This window comes from Ursus americanus, chromosome 8, assembly GCF_024610735.1.
Source record: "Ursus americanus isolate L20-20 chromosome 8, mUrsAme1.1.p, whole genome shotgun sequence".
Lineage (NCBI taxonomy): Eukaryota > Metazoa > Chordata > Mammalia > Carnivora > Ursidae > Ursus > Ursus americanus.
In genome coordinates, this window is record NC_142134.1 from 26,833,269 (window position 1) to 26,853,157 (window position 19,889).

The window sequence follows — 19,889 nt, forward strand, 5'->3', positions numbered from 1 at the left end:
GCTCTCTTTTCCCGCCATGTGAAGATACAGCAAGGAAATGGCCATATATAAACCAGGACCTTCCCAAGAACTTGACCATATTGGCACCCTGACCTTGGACTCCTGGCTTCCAGAACTGTGGGAAATAAATGTTTGTTGTTTAAGCCAACAATTTGGCCTAATTTATTTGCAATTCAGTAATTTGTTAGCAGCCCCAACCCACTAAGACATTTTCTGAAAGAGCATTCCTATTCATTGGTTCCGCGAGAACATCGCTCATCTGTTAGCACATTTTTTTCTTTCAGAAACAGTAAAAAAAAAAAAAAAAAAAAAAGGAAGAAAAGAAAAGATGTTTATTCACTCAATATGGTGTTACATATGCAGAAATTTTACCTAAAAGAAGTTAAATGATTAGAACACAACTTAGGTCTGTGTTTTCCACTTCATCTTTCTGAGGCATCATCCTTGCGATCTTCCCCAGGTCTTAAGGGTCTTAAATTTCCTTTCCTTCCTCTTCCAACCCAATGACTTTATAGTTTCCTGGATTGGATCACTTTTACTTTTGGCTGATGTTATCTATTAGATTTGCTTTATTTAAGAGTAAATTCTTAAAATTTAAGACAATTCTATTATACAACTGTATGAACCCCATTTTCTTCTTGTTAAATGCATAGATCTTATAATGAATGAAAAATTCCTCTAAAAGAAGTATTTTAGTTTTGAAGACTATAGATAAACAACTTTACTTTATACTGAGATCCAAAGTTGTGGGTGATTAAAATAGGGAGCAAGTTAAAGCGTTTGGAACTCAAATATTCAAGCAATCAAGAGGCCGGAGTGTTGTTAAATTAATCCAGAAACATACTGTTAAGAATTTATCAAAGGATGGAGTTGAGTGAAAAGCTGTGAATGAGTGCCAGAGTCCACTAGGAAGTTAAGTGGTAGGGTACAGTATGGAAGAGGTAGGCTCCGTTAAGGTATATTGAGCCTAACAGGGAAACCTCTCACCTACTATATGAATTTGGGAGATTATTCTCCCAACATAATAGAAATTTCATTACCTTTCCTTCCATTATTCCCATACAAGTAGTCAATCACCTGCCTGAAAACAATGTTTAGGTTGTCAGAATGAGGATAGAAGACAGTTCACTGTAGTCATAAATTAACATAAGTTGGTGGTACTTTCAAAGAAAACTCTGGAGGCTGTCCAAGCTCGCAATGATACCAAGGGTTCTTGGTACCCATCGGATGTGACGTTCCTTGTGTGACCGTCAGTTAGAAGCACTGCAATTCAAGCAGAGCGACTGTGACTATACAGATACACAGGATTACCCATGTGTGGTGTCTTGTAAGAAAAAAGAAAAAAACCCCTGAGGAATAAAGACAAAAGCCCATGTATTTGGTAAGCTGAAAACGAATAAGAGCCGTAATTAACCACTTTATATGTATTATCTCTACTTCTCCATGACAGAGCAAAGTAAGAACAAATGAAATCATGTAAATCCCAAAGGTTAAGTGAATTAACCAAAATGGCATAACTTTTAGCTGTGGATCTGAAACACTAAACCGTAGCTATATGATTCACAAACCCATGCTCTTCCCACCACATTGTACCACTCAACTGCCAAGGCGATCCTCTGGTGAATCATAGCTCTACATACCCTTACTTTGTTTTCCTGTTTATTTTTTAACTAAAAAACCCTCACAAAATTTAGTTTTTCCATTATGACTGGTCACCTCTCTCTTCTTACACACTGCTATGGCTTAAAAATCCTCCCCCAAATCCTCGTTTGATTTTCTTTTTCCAGAAGTTAATCCAAATACGCTCCCATTCTCACCTGTTTGTCCTTAGTGTATTTTCTCCATTCACCAATTTGCAAACTCTATTTGGGGTCTAATTTCTAGAAATGTTGTGCTGGAGACAAATTTTTTTTCACGGGGGATTTTTTTTTTCTTGAAATTTCTTTCATCAAATGCCTGGCTAGCTGGTCTGCATAAGACAGCTTCTAGCAATTTTAGATCATTTTTATATCCATTGGGGATGTTTATAACACAGGTCAACTCGGACAGCACGTTAAATAGAATGCATGGACCGATGGTTCTTAAACTTGGTCATGCATCAGAATCATCTGGGAGGCTTATTAAAACAGACTGTTGGGCCCCACCCCCAGAGATTCTGATCCAGTCGGTCTGAGCTGAAGCCTAAGAATTTGGATTTCTAACAAGTTCCTAGGTGATGGTAATTTTGCCAGTCTTGGGACCACACTTTTGGATTTTCTGGTATAGACTTATTCTGATCTTACTGTAATTTTATTCTAACCTATAGTAGAGTCTGAATATATTCACAAATCTCTTTAATTAAAAGAAAAGAGAGAGTATGAATATGAAAATCCTTGGCATTAATTATACCTGTTGATAATCTTTTTGATAATAATCATCACCCATTCAGCCTCAGGATCCAAACAAACCAATGTCCCGTCTTTCAGTGTGACTCTGAAAAAAAAAAAAAAGAGCATTTTGGTTAAATGATAATTGTATTTAATTCAATAATGCCTTAAATTCATTGATTAAAATTTCAGCAACAAGAAATTTTATGCTTATAACGAACATGTGGATTTATTTCTCAAACGACACTAATCATATTATTGTAATATGACTTTCAGTCATACCAGTGTACATAATGCAATTTTAAAAGTCAACTAAAGGATAATTTTTTCTCAGAATTTTTGAGGTATCAACTAATCAGCAGTCATTTATTGGACTTACGCTACACAGGTGTTAGACTCTGGAAAATCTACATAAAGTTCCTATCCGGGCTGCCAGTTATTAACCTCCTACTATACATTCTTTTTTTTTTTTTTTTAAAGATTTTATTTATTTATTTGACAGAGATAGAGACAGCCAGCGAGAGAGGGAACACAAGCAGGGGAGTGGGAGAGGAAGAAGCAGGCTCACAGCGGAGGAGCCTGATGTGGGGCTCAATCCCACAACGCTGGGATCACGCCCTGAGCCGAAGGCAGACGCTTAACCGCTGTGCCACCCAGGCGCCCCCCTACTATACATTCTTTATCATCATACCTGTGCTAATCGTGCGAGCTTTTAGATCTCAGTAAAGCCGCATTTATTACTGGGAGAGGGAAGGAGAATATAAATCGCTTATTTAAATTAATTCTGTAGTTTAAATTACTCCTATAGTTTTAGTACTTCACAGAAAGAACCACAAATCTCTACCTCTTTGAAGTTCATTACATGAAGACCAGATCGTTATAAAAAGGATAATGACAGTAATGTAATAATAACCCCTGAGCAAATCACCAATACAAAGATGGCCACAAAACATCGAACATAATAATGAAAACTTGAAAAGTATTCCCTTTGAATGCAGAAAGAAGATAAGAGTGCCTGCCATCTCCACAAAGCTAGAGAGATAAAAGGCATAAGCTTCCGAAGAAGGAAACTAAACAGACGTTATCACCCCATGAGGACCGTACAAGTAAAGAATCGACAGTTACAAAATCAATACAAAATTTTATGTCTAAATCCTAATAACACCGGGAACATAAAATTTTATAAAGCCCTTCCTTACAATAGCATGAAAAAATATAAAGTGACTAGAAATGTGCTTTTTTTTTTTTTAAGTAATAAAAAAGACATGGAAGGCCTTTATGGGGAAAAATACAAAACTTTGTTTAAAGAAGCCCTTGGTAAATTGAGAGCTACTTATATAGAGCTATTTTATATTTTTGAAGTAACTCAGAATCATAAAGGTGTCAATAATTCACAAATCAATCTGTAATTTCAAAGAAACTCATTCAAAATTATCATTAAACTAGTACAAATTTGCAAGCTGCTTCTAATATTTATATGGAAGAGCAAACACAGTTCTAAAAAAATCCGCTCTGAAGACGATGGGAGACTTTTCCTTTCCTGATGTCAAGAATCAGAATAAGATGTTAATGAAGATGGTGTAGAAGTATAGACAACTTGATTAATGGGACAGAAATAGAGGGGTCAGAAATATCCTTACACAGTGATGGGAACTCAGGTTATGGTAGAAGTAGCAGTATTGGGATAATTGATGAACCATCTAGAAAAATAAAATAAAATTGTATAATTCCCTCACATCGCATACAAAACCCCAGTTCCCCTTGGGTTCCACTTAAATACTAAGAAAAACAACATAAAAACTTTAGAAGACAATATAGAAGATTTCTGTGAAGTCTGTGGAAGAAAGTTTTTTGAAACAAGACACTGAATGTGTTAACCAGGAAAAAAAAAAGCATATTGCTTAACTCAGTATATTAAAAACACAAACTTATATTAATAGAAAGGAAACCATAGAAAGAAGGAAAATATGAGCCACAAATTGGAAAATGAGCTTTGCTATCCATAAATCTGACAAGAGATTAATATCCAGAATATATAAAGAACACCTGTGAGCCAATAAGGAAAAGATAGTATCCAATTAGGAAAAGAAGCAAAGAAATGAACAGAAATTTCACAAAAGGAGGAGCACGAATGTTTATTGTTGGGTTAATGTAGAGCATAAGATCAGCCATTATACCGGCTTGCTAAAATGTAACACGGAGGCCACTGAGGGCAGGGAAGGTTTCGGAGAAGGGCGTAGGCCTTGCCCACGTGACCACTCTGCCCTTGGAATGCCGTGGGGAGTTGCCTTCCTGAAGCTTTCCAAATCCAAACAGTCGCCCTGTGATCTGAGAGATGCAGGCAGTGTCCCTTAGGCTACGTTTAGCAGAACTCCGAGAACACGCCTAAATTAGCATATTGTATCTTTCCGGTAAACAGGTCTCCCAGTTTTCAGTAAGACCCCTTGTCAGCACCATGTGCTTGAGAAGCAGTGATAAGGATTTGTGGTTATCCTGAAGGACCAATAAAAGCAGGAGCAAAGAAGAGCAGTGGTCTTCCTCTCCGAGCGTTGACCCCCTTGCCCTTCTCCTCTCTTTCACGGCAAAGTTTGGAGTCATCTTTCATCTGTTGGTACAGGGATTGCTGGCCATCCCCCGCGGTTTATAAACATATGAAAAAATATTCAACCTCATTAATAATGGAAAAATGCAAATGAAAAGAACAATTAAAAGATACCATTATATACCCATCATGTTAACACTACCAGATATTTGTCAATATGTGAAGCGACAAATGGTTTCATGTAGGAAGGAGCGTTAGTTGGTACCTTAATACAGTAATACAGCGCGGCATAACTAGTGAGGTCAGAGATGTGCAAACCTTAAATCCAGCAAGAAATTCCATATTACATATATGAACCCTATATAGAGAATGTTGATAATAGCAAAAATCTGGAAAGAACCCAAATGTGCACCAACAGCGGATTGGATAAGCAAATTTGGTATTTATTGATTTAGTATTCCTACAGTGGGACGCTAAGTGTCATTTAAATTGAATAAACTACAGCTACACAAATAAGAATGCGTGTATTGCAGAATAAAATGTTGACTAATAGAAGCAAGTCACAGAAGAATACCCTCGGCATGGTGCTCTGAAGTTCAAAAGCAGGCTGTCTATAGAGCGAGGCAAATCGTGAGGGACTCTTAACTCTGGGGCACAAACTGAGGGCTGCTGGAGGGGAGGTGGGTGGGGGGATGGGGTAACTGGGGGATGGGCATTAAGGAGGGCATGTGATGTGATGAGCACTGGGTGTTACACGCAACTGATGAATCACTAAACTCTACTCTGAAACTGATAATACACTATATGTTAACTAGCTTGAATTTAAGTTTAAAAAAAAAGCGGCTTTTTCTTAGTCCATTTGGGCTGCTATAAACAAACAAACAAACAAAACACCAAAACCCCTGGACAGACTGGGTGGTTTAAACAAGAAACATTATTTCTCACAGCTCTGGTGGTTAGGAAGTCCATGATCAAAGTGCCACAGATCTGGCGTCTGGGGAGAACCCACTTCCTGGTTTATACAAGGCCACCTTCTTACTCTGTCGTCACCTGTGGGAAGGTTAGGGAGCTCTCTGTGGTCTCCTTTTTAAGGGCATTAATCCCATTGATGAGTGATGAGGGCCCCACCCTCGTGACCTAACCACCTCCCAAAGGCCCCACCTCCTAATATGGTAACATTGGGGCTTAGGATTTCAACATGTGAGTTTGGGGTTGGGAGTGGGGACACACATTCAATTCATAACACAGGCAAAATTGTAATTGCTTTAGATTTCATAGATAGATGGTAAAACTATTTTTAAAAAGCAAGAAACAACAGCTCAAATAGGAGTTATTTCTCAGCGTGGGACGGGTATATGATTTGGGGGGTGTATTAGTTTACTGGGTCTGCCATAACAATATACCATACACTGGGTGGCCTACACAACGGAAACTTATCACTCATTATACAGGCTCTAAGTTCAAGGTCAAGGTATTGGCAGGTTTGGTTTCTTCTGAGACCTCTCACCTTAGCTTGCAGATGGCCATCTTCTTGCTGTGTCCTCACAGGCCTTTTCTTTGTGTGTGTGCATTCCTGGTGTCTCTCCCCCTTCCAAGGACACCAGTCATATTGGATTAGGGCCCGGCCTTGTGACCTCATTTAACTTTAAACACCTCTTTAAACGTCCGACCTCCAAATACAGTCACACTCTGAGATTTCGGGTGGTAGGGCTTCAACATAAAAACTTAGAGAGGACACAATTCAGCCTATAATATGTGTTTTACACATGCAGCTTCTGATGTGCTAATTATGTTCCAGATTTTGGCCTGGGTGGCAAGTGAGTGGGTGTTTGTTTTATTACTGATCTTTAAACTGTGTGTATATGTATATATATATATACACTATTTTGTATGCTTGTTAGGCAGAATCCTAAGAAGAACCACCAAGTTTTCCTCCCTCCCTGGTCTCCAGGAACGTGAGGAGATGTTACAGCCATGATTATGTCACATTACATGGCTACGGGATTTTGCAGTCGCAGCTAAGGTCACTGATGAGTTGACTACGTTAATCTAAAGAGATATGATTCAGGTGGGCCCAGTGTAATCACAGGGGTCCCAAGAGCAGAGAGTTATCTCTGACTGGTAGCAGAAGAGAAAGAGATTAGAAGAGTGAGATCAGTTCAACGTGCGGCAGATTCTCGGCTGCTGATAGGGAAGGAGTTGCATGGAAGGAACTGAGGGTAGCCTCTAGGAGCTGCGGGGAACCATCAAACCAATGGCCAGAAAGAATATGAATACCTCAATCCTACAACTGAAAAGAACTGAATTCAGCCAACAACATAAACAATCTTGGAAGTGGATTCCCCCCCAGAGCGTCCAGACGAGACTTCAACCCCACTGACACCTTAATTTAAGCCTTATGAAACCCTAAGCAAAGAACCTAGTCAACCCATCGGACTACTTACTGACTTACAGAATTTTAAGATAATAAATAGGTTTATTTTATGCCACTGTTGTGGTAATTTGTTACTTAGCAATGAACTGAAACAGTATGCATGATACAGTTCAAAATTTCAAAAAGCTTCAATAAAATGCAGAAGTGTTCCCCACAGCCTCTGAGCTCTATATTTGTGGGCTGATGCTTCAGAAAGGTTGTCAAGTCAGATTCGAGAGCCACTAGGCTATACTGGATTTATTCTGTTACCCAGGTGTCTAATACAGAGATCTCTAGACAATCAAGATTCGCCCATGTCTTCTTACTGAGGACCATGTATCTTTGCTTGTTGTACATGTTCATTGACTTCAAAGCCCACGCAAAAGAGTTCATACCCTAATCCCGTTCCCATCTGAGAGCCTATTCTTTCTGGAGAGGGTACATGATGTTTTCAGAAATGCACACATAAGCACTGGATAATGATCTTCCCACACTGTGCATGAGTAATGCTCAGAGCCCTGGTCTCCTGTACTCTCAGTCCAGCACATTTTTAATGCAAATGTCAGCTTTGAAAAGCCGGTACTGGAGGCATCCGTTCTCCGCCACACCTCTACTACTTACATGATTTCTTTTCTGCTGCAGTGAGCGCCTTCAGGTATCAACTGGACATTTGTAATGAATTTAGGAGAAATAAAGTCAGTGTGTGTCTGAATACACTGACATCGCAACTCTTGGCCCTCACAGGGACGGGCTGTGTAAGAAAAGAATGGCAACACCTTGAGTGAGAACAGAGAAAGCCACTATGCTTATCCTTTAGTTATCAACGGCTCACGAAATAAGTACCGATAGGGTTATTTAGAGAGGCAATCACACAAATGTAATCATCTGCTCTATTTATGATCAACACACATTTTTGGAGCACCTACTGTTTGAGGAAAGGTCAAGTACAACAGACCAATAATTCCTTGTTTCAGATTATGCCTGGTCAATAAAATAACTCATTTCGTGGTAAAATCAACGTGATTTCCTCCTACGAAAAGTTGTAAACATAAAAATTTTAGCTGAACTCTGTCAGTTGAGAGTGGCAGTTCCCATCTGCCTACCATCATTAGAAGAAACACCCTACACCTATTTGCCGTCCTGCTCCTGCGGTTATCTCTAGTAAGACAAGCACAGACCCTTACAGCTGAATATTTTCTAGGAAGTTAACATTTCTAAAATTAACGCAACAACAAATTCTTTGACACTCCACAATCTGAACATATGTTCTGCTTAGGTTTTAATTTTACAGCTTCTACATTTTGCTCAATGCTAAATACGATCTCATCAGATCTGGAATCTTTTCTAAATTTTGCAAAGGAGAATATAAAAGCTATAACTGCTTTACCAAAGACGCCCAGGACAAGGACAGCCAGCAGGAGGAGTGTCTGTGGGCTCTCGGCGGCCATGTCTGTGTTCGATCTTGACCCTTGTCTGAATGGTGGAATCAACACGACAGCCCTCTCTTAGGTGCCTTCTGTAGTTCTGAGAATTTTTTGTTGTCCATGCACTCTCTCCCCACTGAAGAGTGAAAGGAGCCGCTTATTAAGTACTGTGCTTGTCGCAAGCCGATAAGGAAATGGGGTTTGTTTTTCAGGCTTTGTTTTAGTTGGAGGAGGGCTGAGGTTTGGGGGCAGGATATGAATTTATTGAAAGGAGAAATGAACCTTTTATTTCCTGGGGAGGGAAACTGCATAATCCCGAAGAATTCAATGCCAGTTAGTTAATAGTGACTTACAGAATGGAGTCATAGGAATGTCTATACACTTTCTAAAGGTCATGTTTGTACAAAGTAAGTAATTAAAATGCTTTTTCCTCCACAAGTATTTGATTTTGGTATTTGTACCTATTTGCATAATCCCACTCAAGGTGGTAATAGACTCTGCCAAGCTCCAACTACACCTCCGAGCCACCTACAAAGAAACTAAGTTCAGACTACAATAACCCTTGTCCCGTCAAAAATAACAGATGACAGCTCACTTGTGGTTTGAAGGCCGCCATTGTAATGGGCTTGAAGCTGCAATAAGTACCAGTGAACTATGAACTTCAATTTTTTTCCTTAAGCAGTTTTATAAATGACCTTAATTATTTTTCCGCACTGACCACATTTTTTTTTTTTCAGTAACAAATCAAATATTGAACCCTTGGCATTACTCGCCTCATGCTGTCGTAACAAGGAACCACAGGCTGGGTGGCTTAAACAGGAAAAACTTTTTGTCTTGAAGTCCTGGAGGCTAGAAGCCCACGATCATGGTAGTGGCAGAGTTGGTTCTTTCTGGGGACAGGGAGGGGAGGAGCTGCTCCAAGGCTTTCTCCTTGGCCTATAGATGGTTGTTTTCACTTCACACGGTGTTCTCCCTGTGTGCTTGTCTGCCTCTAAATTGACCCTTTTTGTAAAGACACCAGTCATATTGGATGAGGGCCACCCTAATGATCTCACTTTAATTTGGTGACCTCTGTAAAGGCCTTACCTCCATATGATGTACTGGGGGTTAGGACTTTACCCTATGATTTGGGGAGGGGCCGTGGGGGACACAATTCAACCCATAACAACATTTAACTGAAGAATCAGTGCTTATTGAAAGGCTGCTATAGTCTGAAAGTCAACCTAGCTTAAATAAGAAGGTCTTTTGTTTTACGATTATCACTGAACATCTGTTACCTGCCAAGGCCTTTGCTGGACATTAAATATTAAAAGAATAAAAATCAAACTTCTGCTCTTGAGGAATTCATAGCCTGTTTGAAGACAAACATGTAAACAGATGAAACTAGAAGGCGATGTGTATTAAGCTAGATGTAAACCTGAGGCTGCAGGGGCGGGGGAACTTGGAGGGGAGAGTGGGGGGGGGGGAGAATTCACCGGGGAAGTCACATTGGGGTTGTTCAAGATGAAAGGAAGTTCATCACAGCAAAAGGCTAACAAACATTCCAGACAGAGAAAAGCACAAGAACCCAGGTTCACAAAGGATTGCTATGGTCTGAATGTTTGCTTCTCCTCAAAATTTACACGTTTGAATCATAAGCCCCAAGGTGATGGTGTTAGAAGGTGGGGTGATTAGGTCATGAGGATGGAACCCTCATGAATGAGATTAGTGACCTTGTAAAAGAGACCCCAGAACCTCCTTGCCCCTTCTGCCAGGTGAGACAAGACCAGTCCGTGACCCAGAAGAGGCTCTTGCTTAACCACGTTGGCACCTAGATCTTAGACTTCCAGCTTCCAGAATTCTGAGAAATAAATTTCTCTTGTTTATAAGCCACAAGTTCACTGTATTTTGTTCCAACAGCCTGGGCAGACTAAGACAAGGGTCTTGGCATGTTAAGGAAGAGAAAAAAGTGATTCCAATCTCAAAATTAGGTAAGTTTTAAGATATTGACCACATTCAACGGACCAACCAGATATTGGCCTTTATAGAAACCAAAAAGCTGCAGATAAGTTAGAAGCACCATTCAGATGCGATTTTGATTTCTTTGAGTTTTATTCTCCATCTGCACCAAGTGAAATGCTATGTCTAGATATTATGATGAGAACAAGATAAGATGATACAAAGATAAGATAATCAACTGTTTAAAGATTCAAAATAATTTAGTTTTCCAAACCTTCAAAAACAGGCTTAGGACATTATGGCTGTTAAGGAGTTTGTTAAAGAGATGGTGATTAAAGCTCCGGAGATCTTCCTTGTCAAATGTGGGTCTCTCGTTCTAGACCTACTAAAATCTCTGCCAGATGTGGAGCAGAATTAATGTACAATTGGACCTAGATTGTTTACAATGTTCGGATTGTCAGCTTAAGTCTTATAGACAATCTATTTTATTAGTTAAATTTTCACACAAACTTGAGACCTATACACACACGCAAATCACCAAAAAAACCCCAAATCCCATTTTTAACCATAATCTTATGTTTCTTTCTTCAAAATATTTACCTACCCTAACAGAGATACAACATAATATAATGGTAGTAATCACCATTTATTGAGTTCTTTCTGTGTCAACATAACTCTATGACCTTTTGCATATTATCTGGAAACTTTACCAGGGATGTTTTTCTATTTCACAGCTGAGAAAATTGAATATCCCAGGAAGGTTAAATAATTATGAAAGATTAAAAAGAGCCACAAGTTTTTAACAGCTCCTCACTTCAAGAAGTGGAATTTATTTCCCAACCCCCTTGACCCTGTGCTGATACTGCGTTGGGCAGTAGAATGTGGTAGAAGTGATATGGATATTTTAAAGTAAAAATTCCAGAGCCCTTGAAGGAATATGGGTGGGGGGGGAGGGTGAAATAGATAAAGGGGATTAAGAGTACACTTATCGTGGGGCGCCTGGGTGGCTCAGTCAGTTAAGTGTCCAACTCTTGATCTTAGCTCAGGTCTTGATCTCAGGGTAGAGTTCAAGCCTCGTGTTGGGCTCCACGCATGCAGTCTACTTAAAAAAAAAAAAGTACACTTATCATGATGAGCACTAAGGAATGTATAGAATTGTCGAATCACTTTCTTACTTTATTGTATACTCAAAACTAATATAACACTTTATGTTAATTACATTTGAATAAAAAAATAAAGAAGAAAAACGTGAGAAGCTTAGGAGCTTCCACTCCTGCCCTCCTGGAAAGCTGCTGCCACCGTAAGAAGAGGGCAGAGCTCATCTACTAGAGACATGAAGCCCAGCCAATGGCAAGCACCAAGCACCAGACAAGCAAGCAAGGCAGTTCTGCTCAAGCCACAGATGACTGCAGCCCATGAACGACCCAGGAGAGACCATGAGAAGAACCACTTTGCCCGAACTGATGACCTACAGGGTCATGAACCGGATAAAATGGTTGTTGCTTTAAGCCACTACATTTCGGGGAGGTGATAGGTAACTGAGAGAGTAACTTTGCAGATCATACAACTTGGCTGAACTCGTCTCTTACTTCAACTTGTTTGGCCACGGCATTCATTGTATTTCCTTTAGAATACCTTACAGAAGCTTGAGGTAAGGATGGACTACTAATTATGAATTAGTACCTTGAGGCTGGTCCTACAAATTTTGGAAAGCCAACCCTAGAACCAAAATCAAAGAAATTTAATAATGATCTAGTTAGTGAAAATAGTCCTGTACTAAATATCAGAAAGCTGAGTCCTAGTCCATTTTGAAATATGACAGTTCTGTGACATTTGGTAATTCCTTGGTGGTCTCCGAGCCTCCACAGTGCCATCTATAAAATGAGAGAATTGATTTTTTGTGTGATCTCTCAGGTTTTGAACTAAACTCCTGCCTGGTTGCTAAAAGATCAGTTCCTGGTTTTAGTGTGTGACTTGTCTATTCCTCTCCAAACTCTGTGTACACCCCGCCCCCTGGAAACTATTGAAAGCTAAAGAAACCATCCTGACTACTTCTCACTAAAAAAAAGAAAATATCTATCAATTTTAATTTTGAGGACAAAATGTCAATAGGCATTGGGGCAGATGAGGTCCTGAATGTGGGTTTGGTAGACGGCTTCCCCCAGACCCATTTTAGGGCCTTATGGATCTAATTCCCAGGTTTTGACTTTTTCCCTGTGTTACTTCACATTTTCTTACCTCCTGATACTCTGGTATTGTACTCCGTAATAAAATAGTTGTACACGAGCCCTGGCACTGAAATCTAACTTCTGGGGAATCCAAATGATCTAGTTCTCCTGAAAGCAGATACTGATACTGAGACTTGTGTGCAGTAGTTTAGCTTGGAAAGAATCATAAGAAGAGCAAGTGAGGGGCGCCTGGGTGGCTCAGTTGGTTAAGCGTCTGCCTTCAGCTCAGGTCATGATCTCAGGGTCCTCAGATGGAGCCCCACGTCGGGCTCTCTGCTCAGCAGGGAGTCTGCTTCGCCCTCTCCCTCTGCCTGTCTCCCCCAGCTTGTATACTCTCTCTCTCTGAAATAAATAAATAAAATCTCCAAAAAAGAAGAAGAAGAAGAAGAAGAAGAAGAAGAAGAAGAAGAAGAAGAAGAAGAAGAAGGGCAAGTGAGGGAATGGGGGAGTAGAGGGAATGTGGGCTAGGGAAGAGAAAAACACTACTAAGGTCTATGTAGTAAATTGCAATAAATGAGCTACCACTATGAGTAACTAGAGATTAATCTTGCTATGGAGCAATCTTGTAAGATGTTCCTCAGAATTGTCCCACTGAGACTTTCATTTCCAGCCATACTGGAATAAAAGGGAACAGTCCTAACCTCCTGCCATAAACAACTAGAAAACTCGATAGAAAACACTGAACAACTGCTTTTAGACATTGGAACAACAAGCAGCAGAAGACTAGGATCCTTGAGAAAAGGAAACAAAGAAGATCAGTTTCATGATCACCCTGGCTGTTTTGAGGGAGCAATTCTAGACCATTGCTCAGGGAGGGAGATCCCAAGCAGAGCACAGCGATTTTGCAGAGTTGAGGATACACAGATTTGAATTCAGGGGAACTGAGGTGACTACTATTTATGGAGTAGCGTTGCAGAAAGGAGGGATCCACGGAGGAAACCAGAGCTCTGCAAATTCTCACTGAGGGTCCATTGGGTCTCTCTGATCAATACTAAGTCACATGCATATGGTGAAAGGCCACCTTTCACCTCAATACTAAGTCACATGCTTATGGTGAGTGGCCAGAGATTGGTAAGCTGAGCAATTCTTAGACTGCTTGGGGTGGGGAGATGTTTGAGGTTGGACTTGTTAGAGTGGAGGGACGTTTTAAGCACTCAGGGCATTCAGCAGAGACACTGAAGGGGCATGATTTAGTAACACAGCTGAACAAACCTTGGGGGCAAAGAACTCTCTCTAATCATGCTAATTAATATGGCCTACAGAAGATCAAGCTGATTCTCCGTTAACTTAACAGCCTGCCACAATAGAGACCAAGATTCTAAAGGAAGAAAACAAAATCTTGACACTCAACAACATAAGATTCAAAATTTCCTGCATCCAATAAAAGATTACTACATATGCCAGGAAGAAAAACATGATCCATTATGGGGTGGGGGTGGAGATCAGTCAATAGAAATAAAAATGACAGAATGATAGAATTAGTAGACAAGGATTTTAAACTAGTTATTATAGATACACTCAAGGATTTTTTTTTAAGACTTATTTATTTATTTTAGAGAGAGAGAGAGAGAGCTTGATGGGGGAGCAGGAAAGGGAGAGAGAATCTCAAGCCAACTCCCCTCTGAGTGCAGAGGCCAACAGAGACAGGATCCCATGACCCTGAGATGGAAATCAAGAGTCAGATGTTCAACTGACTGAGCCACCCAGGCACCCCAGTATGCTCAAGGATTTAAGAGAAAATGTGAACATAATGAAGAGAGAGATGGAAAACATATATAAAATAAATATATTTATAAATAAATCATTTAGCAAAGCAATGAAATGAGAGTCCTTGTTAAGGTAGCTGTAAGAATGTAAATGTTTTTGAGGAGATAAAGTTGAGTAGCAAGGTAGAAAGGAGTTCCTCTTAAAACACACACACACACACACACACACACACACACACACACACACACACACGGTGTAACTTATAGAATTGTCCAACCAAGGGACTGGAGAATAGAATATTCATCCACTAAATCCTGCCCCTCAATGAGGCTGGCCTCTGAGGGCATTAAATCACAGGCCATCCTGCCTCTGAGCTGAGCAAACTCTCTCCGCCATACGCCCCGCCCCGCACCCAAATGGAGAGAGCCCTCAGGGAGAGGATCAGAAGGATAGGGGAGCTTGAGTTGGGAAGTTGTCAGCAAGTATAGATGCTGCCCATTGCAGCTGTGGAAGTCATCGGTAAGTGAAGGAAATACGGAGTGAGCCATTAATGGTGAAGGTGGGGTAAAACTCTCTCCTCATTATTTGTGTGAGTAGTCAGGAAAAAAAGAGAAACAGTATCACCTGTTATTCTGGATTGCCCCGTTGTACTATTGCAGGTTCGCTACCTCCGCCATCCCCCAATGTCTTTCCAGTCACATCTGGAAATCCTGAGAGGACTTCTCAATAGCATTCAAAAGAAGGACTCATAATGACGTAATAGGATCAGCCATATTTCCTTCTTTCTAGGTTTAGCTCCTTTGGTAACATTGCTCAAGAAACTTCAGTCAATGTTGCCATTGCTATTTCCTGCTGATGACTTTTGGAAATTGTGCTGTGTCACCTAATATCCTTTCCCTACCTCACTTCATGACCACCACCTCACACACCCTGGTGTCCCATTTCCTGTCCTGACGCTCTCAATAGGAGACTGCCTTGTACTTGCAAAGTCTCAGAGCAATGTGGTATGAAAAGTATAGCACATATCCACTCAATCCAGAACAGACACTGAGACAATGTCTATGGAATTGGCCTGAGGACCAATGGCAGATTTCTGGAGGCATCGATAATGTTTAATCCCTGCAAAAACTCCAGAAAGTGTATTATGTTAATTATCTCCATTCTATAGCAGGGGAAATGAGGCTGGTGAAGTCCAGCCCAAGGGCACACAGTCAACAAGCTATAGAGCTGGACTTGATTCAAAGTCTATCTGATTCTTTGAAACCTATGTCCTTAACCACCATATGAACAGAACATCTCCTTTCTACTTTCTATGCTGCATGTTCCTTATTGGCAAGAGCTCAGTGGCCAGTACAGCAAGCTCAAGCCAGTGTTTGAATGTAAGGACTGGTCTTAGGTGTGAAGGCTTTATGGACCCCTTCGGGTCCCCCTGATAAATAATTTCCAATGTCCCTTGACTTGGGGTTAGGGAGTGAATGATAGTATTTGTGGAGCTTCTAGAATGGCTGACATTTATTTACTTCTGTACCATTCACAAATTTTCTTCCTTCTTATCTCATTGATAACTAATAATACTGGAGTTATAAAGAGGTTATTATTTTTAACTTTATGAAAAAAAGCTCACAGAGGTTGTTTCTTGCTACTTGGAGTCCTTATTTACCCAGCTGCTTGGGCAAACTAGAACCTGATCCCAAGTACTGAGGGGCTAGCCCTGCCTTCTTGTCTCTGCTGAAGGCTTTTACCTAAGGCTCAGGATTTCCTGATTGAGTCCCCACTCAGGGACAAGCACACTCCACACATCCACAAACATTCTTCCTTTTCAGGTTTGGAGTGCAGTTTCAGATTATAGGATTTTTTCCTCTCTTTACATACAAATTTTGTTTCTGTCTTGGAAACCTGGAGTGCAGGTATCATCCCGGAGTGTTGGTATCATCCTTTTGAAAACCAAGTTCCAGAGGTCTTTCTCAGGCTAGCCAATCTATCAGGTTCCATAAAAATTGCACTAGGAAGGAGGGGAACGGAAGCGTTCCAATCTTAAAACTATTCTATTTGACAAATTGATATAAAGAATTGGAATAACGTTAAACTCAGTGGCAGTTACTTATAAATGAAGGTTTGAATATTGAACCAAATGTCAGTTAGATCTTTTCTTAGGTGAAAAACTCTGCCATTCACTCTTTGTGCTTCTATGGGTGACACAAATTATTTGAGTTTTGAAGGAAAAATCCACTTTACCACCGTTTCACTGCCAGCTTCATTAAATTGTCAGTTATTGTTCAAAAAATCATTTCGCAAAAGCAACGAAATGAAAGTCCTTGTTAAGATGGCTAAAAGAATGTAAATGTTTTTGAGGAGAGAAGATTGAGTAGTACTGTGGAAAGGAGCTCCTTATAAAAAAACAGCAATATATATCAGTGACTCTCACACCGAGGGGCAGAGGGAAGCCCACACTTTGGAAAAGTACGTTCCTGGGTACGTGAAACTCAAGGGGAGCGACAGCTACCATCGGATAAAGTTAAGGACAAATTATAGTTTCATGTCTCTGTGTAGCAAATTGAACACCCAGGAGGAAAATTTTTTTTAAAAGAGAAATATTGGTGTAAATCATCAGATTATCCAGTAGAGATGGCCTTTTCCCCCTAAATGAAACAAACATTTTTTACTTTGAAATACTTTATTTTCAAGTTCTTTGCAAAAACAGCAATAAATATTTGAACATCTTTGTTAGAAGACATAGAGAAACAATGCATAATTAACACTAAATAAGGCATTATGCCTTACAAGAAAGACATAAAATGTCCAAAGGATATTTAGAACATTGTAGTTCTTAAAGCTTCAACATGAGAAATGTTGACCACAGACTGTGAAATTATTTCAATAAATAGCTGACTTTTTTTAAACAATTACAAAAATAGATGTACACATATATTCCCCAACCTGGCAATGACCTCGCTTTCTATTTGCTTGGGACACCGCTCTCCCCAGCCTCAGTCACAGTGGCTGGCATGCTGTGGGCCCCTCAGAAGTATTAATTTAATGATTAGAGAATATTTGCAAACCTTTTACCTTCAAATTAAATAAGAATCAGGATTGAACTAAGTTGGGTTTAACATAAAATAAAGAATAAAAATAGTGCATAAATAGATTCAATGACATCCTAATTATTTTATATGTAAAATATTAACATGGATATCTGTGAAAACCAACCAACCAACCAATAAATAAATAAATAGGAGAACTCTCCTAGGAACTGCTCAAACATATTAGGCCCAATTCAGGTGGCATTGGGAGCTGATGATTCCACGTTTCCTCTTCAATTCCTGTAAGGGCAGAGCCTGACTCAGGTACAGCCACCAATCAGCTTCCTCGTTCCTCCGGTCAGTTGGAGCTGTCCAGTAATGAGAAAAATGTGAGCCTTCTAGCGGCTCAGGGAAGCTGCCTGCATAGCACTCTTCTCCTGTCCTGACGCCTACGTTCCAGAGTTTTCTGAATCTAGTTTCCCCAGCCTGGCAGCAAAAGGCTACTCCCTATGCTGTGCTGCAGAGACCTCTAAGCTCTCCAATGCTTTTATTTAGGAACGCAGGTGGGGCCTGTGGTCTCTACTAAATTATTGGAGACAAACAGCCAGAATGAGTTACTCTCTGTCACACTAGGTCTCTCTTCAGCCTCAAAGCAACCCTGTGCAGTAGCTGCTACTGTTTTCTCTGTTTTACTGGGCTTAGAGAAGCTTTAGATTAATAATGTTAATAATGATAATAATAATAATATTGTCCTTGAGTCATCTGGCTAATAGGTGGTAGAATCCAGATTTGTTCCCAGTGTGGTGTCACGGCAAAGTGTCTGCTCTTCACCTTTAAGCTTTAGGGGCCTATGTTGCAGAAAACCAAGGGCTCTGCTTTTCAGATGTGAAGCCTAGAAGGAATGGGGGGGTGGTGCCTGTGTTTTTTAATAGGTGGAAAATTTTTTAATATAACTGACCAACTCCAATAAGAATTTTAATGAAAGCGGGTTTACCCACACTCATTTGCACGGGCATGGAGGGCACTGGAAACTTCCTTCTGGCACCAGAGCAGATGAATGATCTTACTAGCAAATTTAATTGTGGACTAAGAATGATTTCCAGTCCTTCAGCTAAACCCTGAGTTTCCTTGATAAAATTTTCCGGAGGCATTTGCCAATATTTGTGACCTATGACTCCAGTCCCGCGTGTGAATAAAAAGCACGACTCACTTGTTCAGCATCTTATTGATGATTTTCTTGACCATGGGGGCTTCGGGGTTGAGACACACCTCCTGTCCATTCTTGAGAGTGGCTCTGCAGAGAGAAGGCAGAGTCCGCGTTGGCGGCAGGTGGGGCTGGGCGGCGGGCCTGGGGCATCGCGGCGGGGGCGGGGGGGGGGCACAAGGACGCGAGCAGCGGCAGCAGGGAGGGGCGTCACTTACACGACTTCGGTTTGGGCGCAGTGGGGTCCCGACGGCGTCACCTTGACATTCTGGATGTTCTTGAGGTGAATTCCCTGCAAGGTCTGCAAGCACTGGCAGCGCAGTTCGGCGGCCACGGGCGCTCCTGCGGGGAGAACAGACCCGGTTAGCGGGCTGTCCCGGGGTGGCGCCCACCGCCCCCCGTCCCGCCGGTGGGCTGGGGGTGCGGAGTCTCACCTGCGGCGCGGCGGCCGGCGGGGACCAGGAGCAGGAGCAGCAGCGCGGCGCCCAGGAGCCGGAGGGCGCGGGGTGCGGCGGGGGTGGCGGCGCGGGCCATGGGGCTCAGCTCGGAGAGTCGGGGCGGCGGTGCCTGGAGCTGGAGAGCTGGAGCGAGAGCTGGCGGAGCGGATTCTGTGGCTGCCCGAGCCGGGAGAACCCCTTTTATGCCTGGTTGGCGCGGGGAAGTGAGCAGCCCGGGGGCCAGGGAAATTCCCGGCGCTGCAGGTCGCTCCGGGGTCCGGAAGGTCCGGGCGGCCCCGCCCCCGGGTTGAGGGGGGACCCGCCCGGCCACCCTCCTGCCCGGCCTCCCGCGTGTCCCAGAGACTTCGTGGACCTTCTCCTTCCTCCAGAATCCCCAGTGGGGGCGTGAGTGGCCGTCACGCTGCAGCTGCCGCCTGCAGGGGGCACCATGGGCGCCCAGTGATCCCAGTCGCCGGGCAAGGAGCTGGGGGCGGATCTGTGAGCCCCCGACAAGGATGGGCACCACAGCTTTAGAGGGAGAGTTATGTCTCTTTAGTTATCAGTATGGGGGGAATTAAGGACGGTGAGGGGGCAAATTTTGCTTAACTGT

General features: G+C 41.7%; 1 protein-coding gene across 2 annotated transcripts; it reads right to left on the reverse strand.

Moving 5' to 3' along the window:
• Positions 1-317: 317 nt before the first annotated feature.
• On the reverse strand, positions 318-19,659 carry LOC123789130 (growth-regulated protein homolog gamma-like). Of its 2 annotated transcripts, XM_045792974.2 has the most exons (5): positions 19,277-19,659; positions 19,061-19,184; positions 18,849-18,932; positions 2,389-2,472; positions 318-1,263 (listed from the first exon to the last, which is right to left on the reverse strand). In XM_045792974.2, exons 1-5 carry the CDS (start codon positions 19,374-19,376, stop codon positions 1,251-1,253), a joined length of 405 nt encoding a protein of 134 aa, XP_045648930.2. In that variant the 5' UTR covers positions 19,377-19,659; the 3' UTR covers positions 318-1,250. The 2 variants fall into 2 exon arrangements, with proteins under 2 accessions (XP_045648930.2, XP_045648923.2); XM_045792967.2 differs by lacking the exons at positions 318-1,263; positions 2,389-2,472 and adding an exon at positions 17,343-18,006.
• Positions 19,660-19,889: the final 230 nt, after the last annotated feature.

Bases quoted from the DNA above. Each gene is read 5' to 3' on its own strand.
- LOC123789130 (XM_045792974.2), bottom strand. From the start codon at position 19,376: ATGGCCCGCGCCGCCACCCCCGCCGCACCCCGCGCCCTCCGGCTCCTG. The intron at 18,933-19,060 runs GTAAGTGACGCC...TTCTCTCTGCAG, and splicing joins TGCGCCCAAACCGAAGTCGT to AGCCACTCTCAAGAATGGAC. The intron at 2,473-18,848 runs GTGAGTCGTGCT...TTTTTTTTTCAG, and splicing joins ATCAATAAGATGCTGAACAA to AGTCACACTGAAAGACGGGA.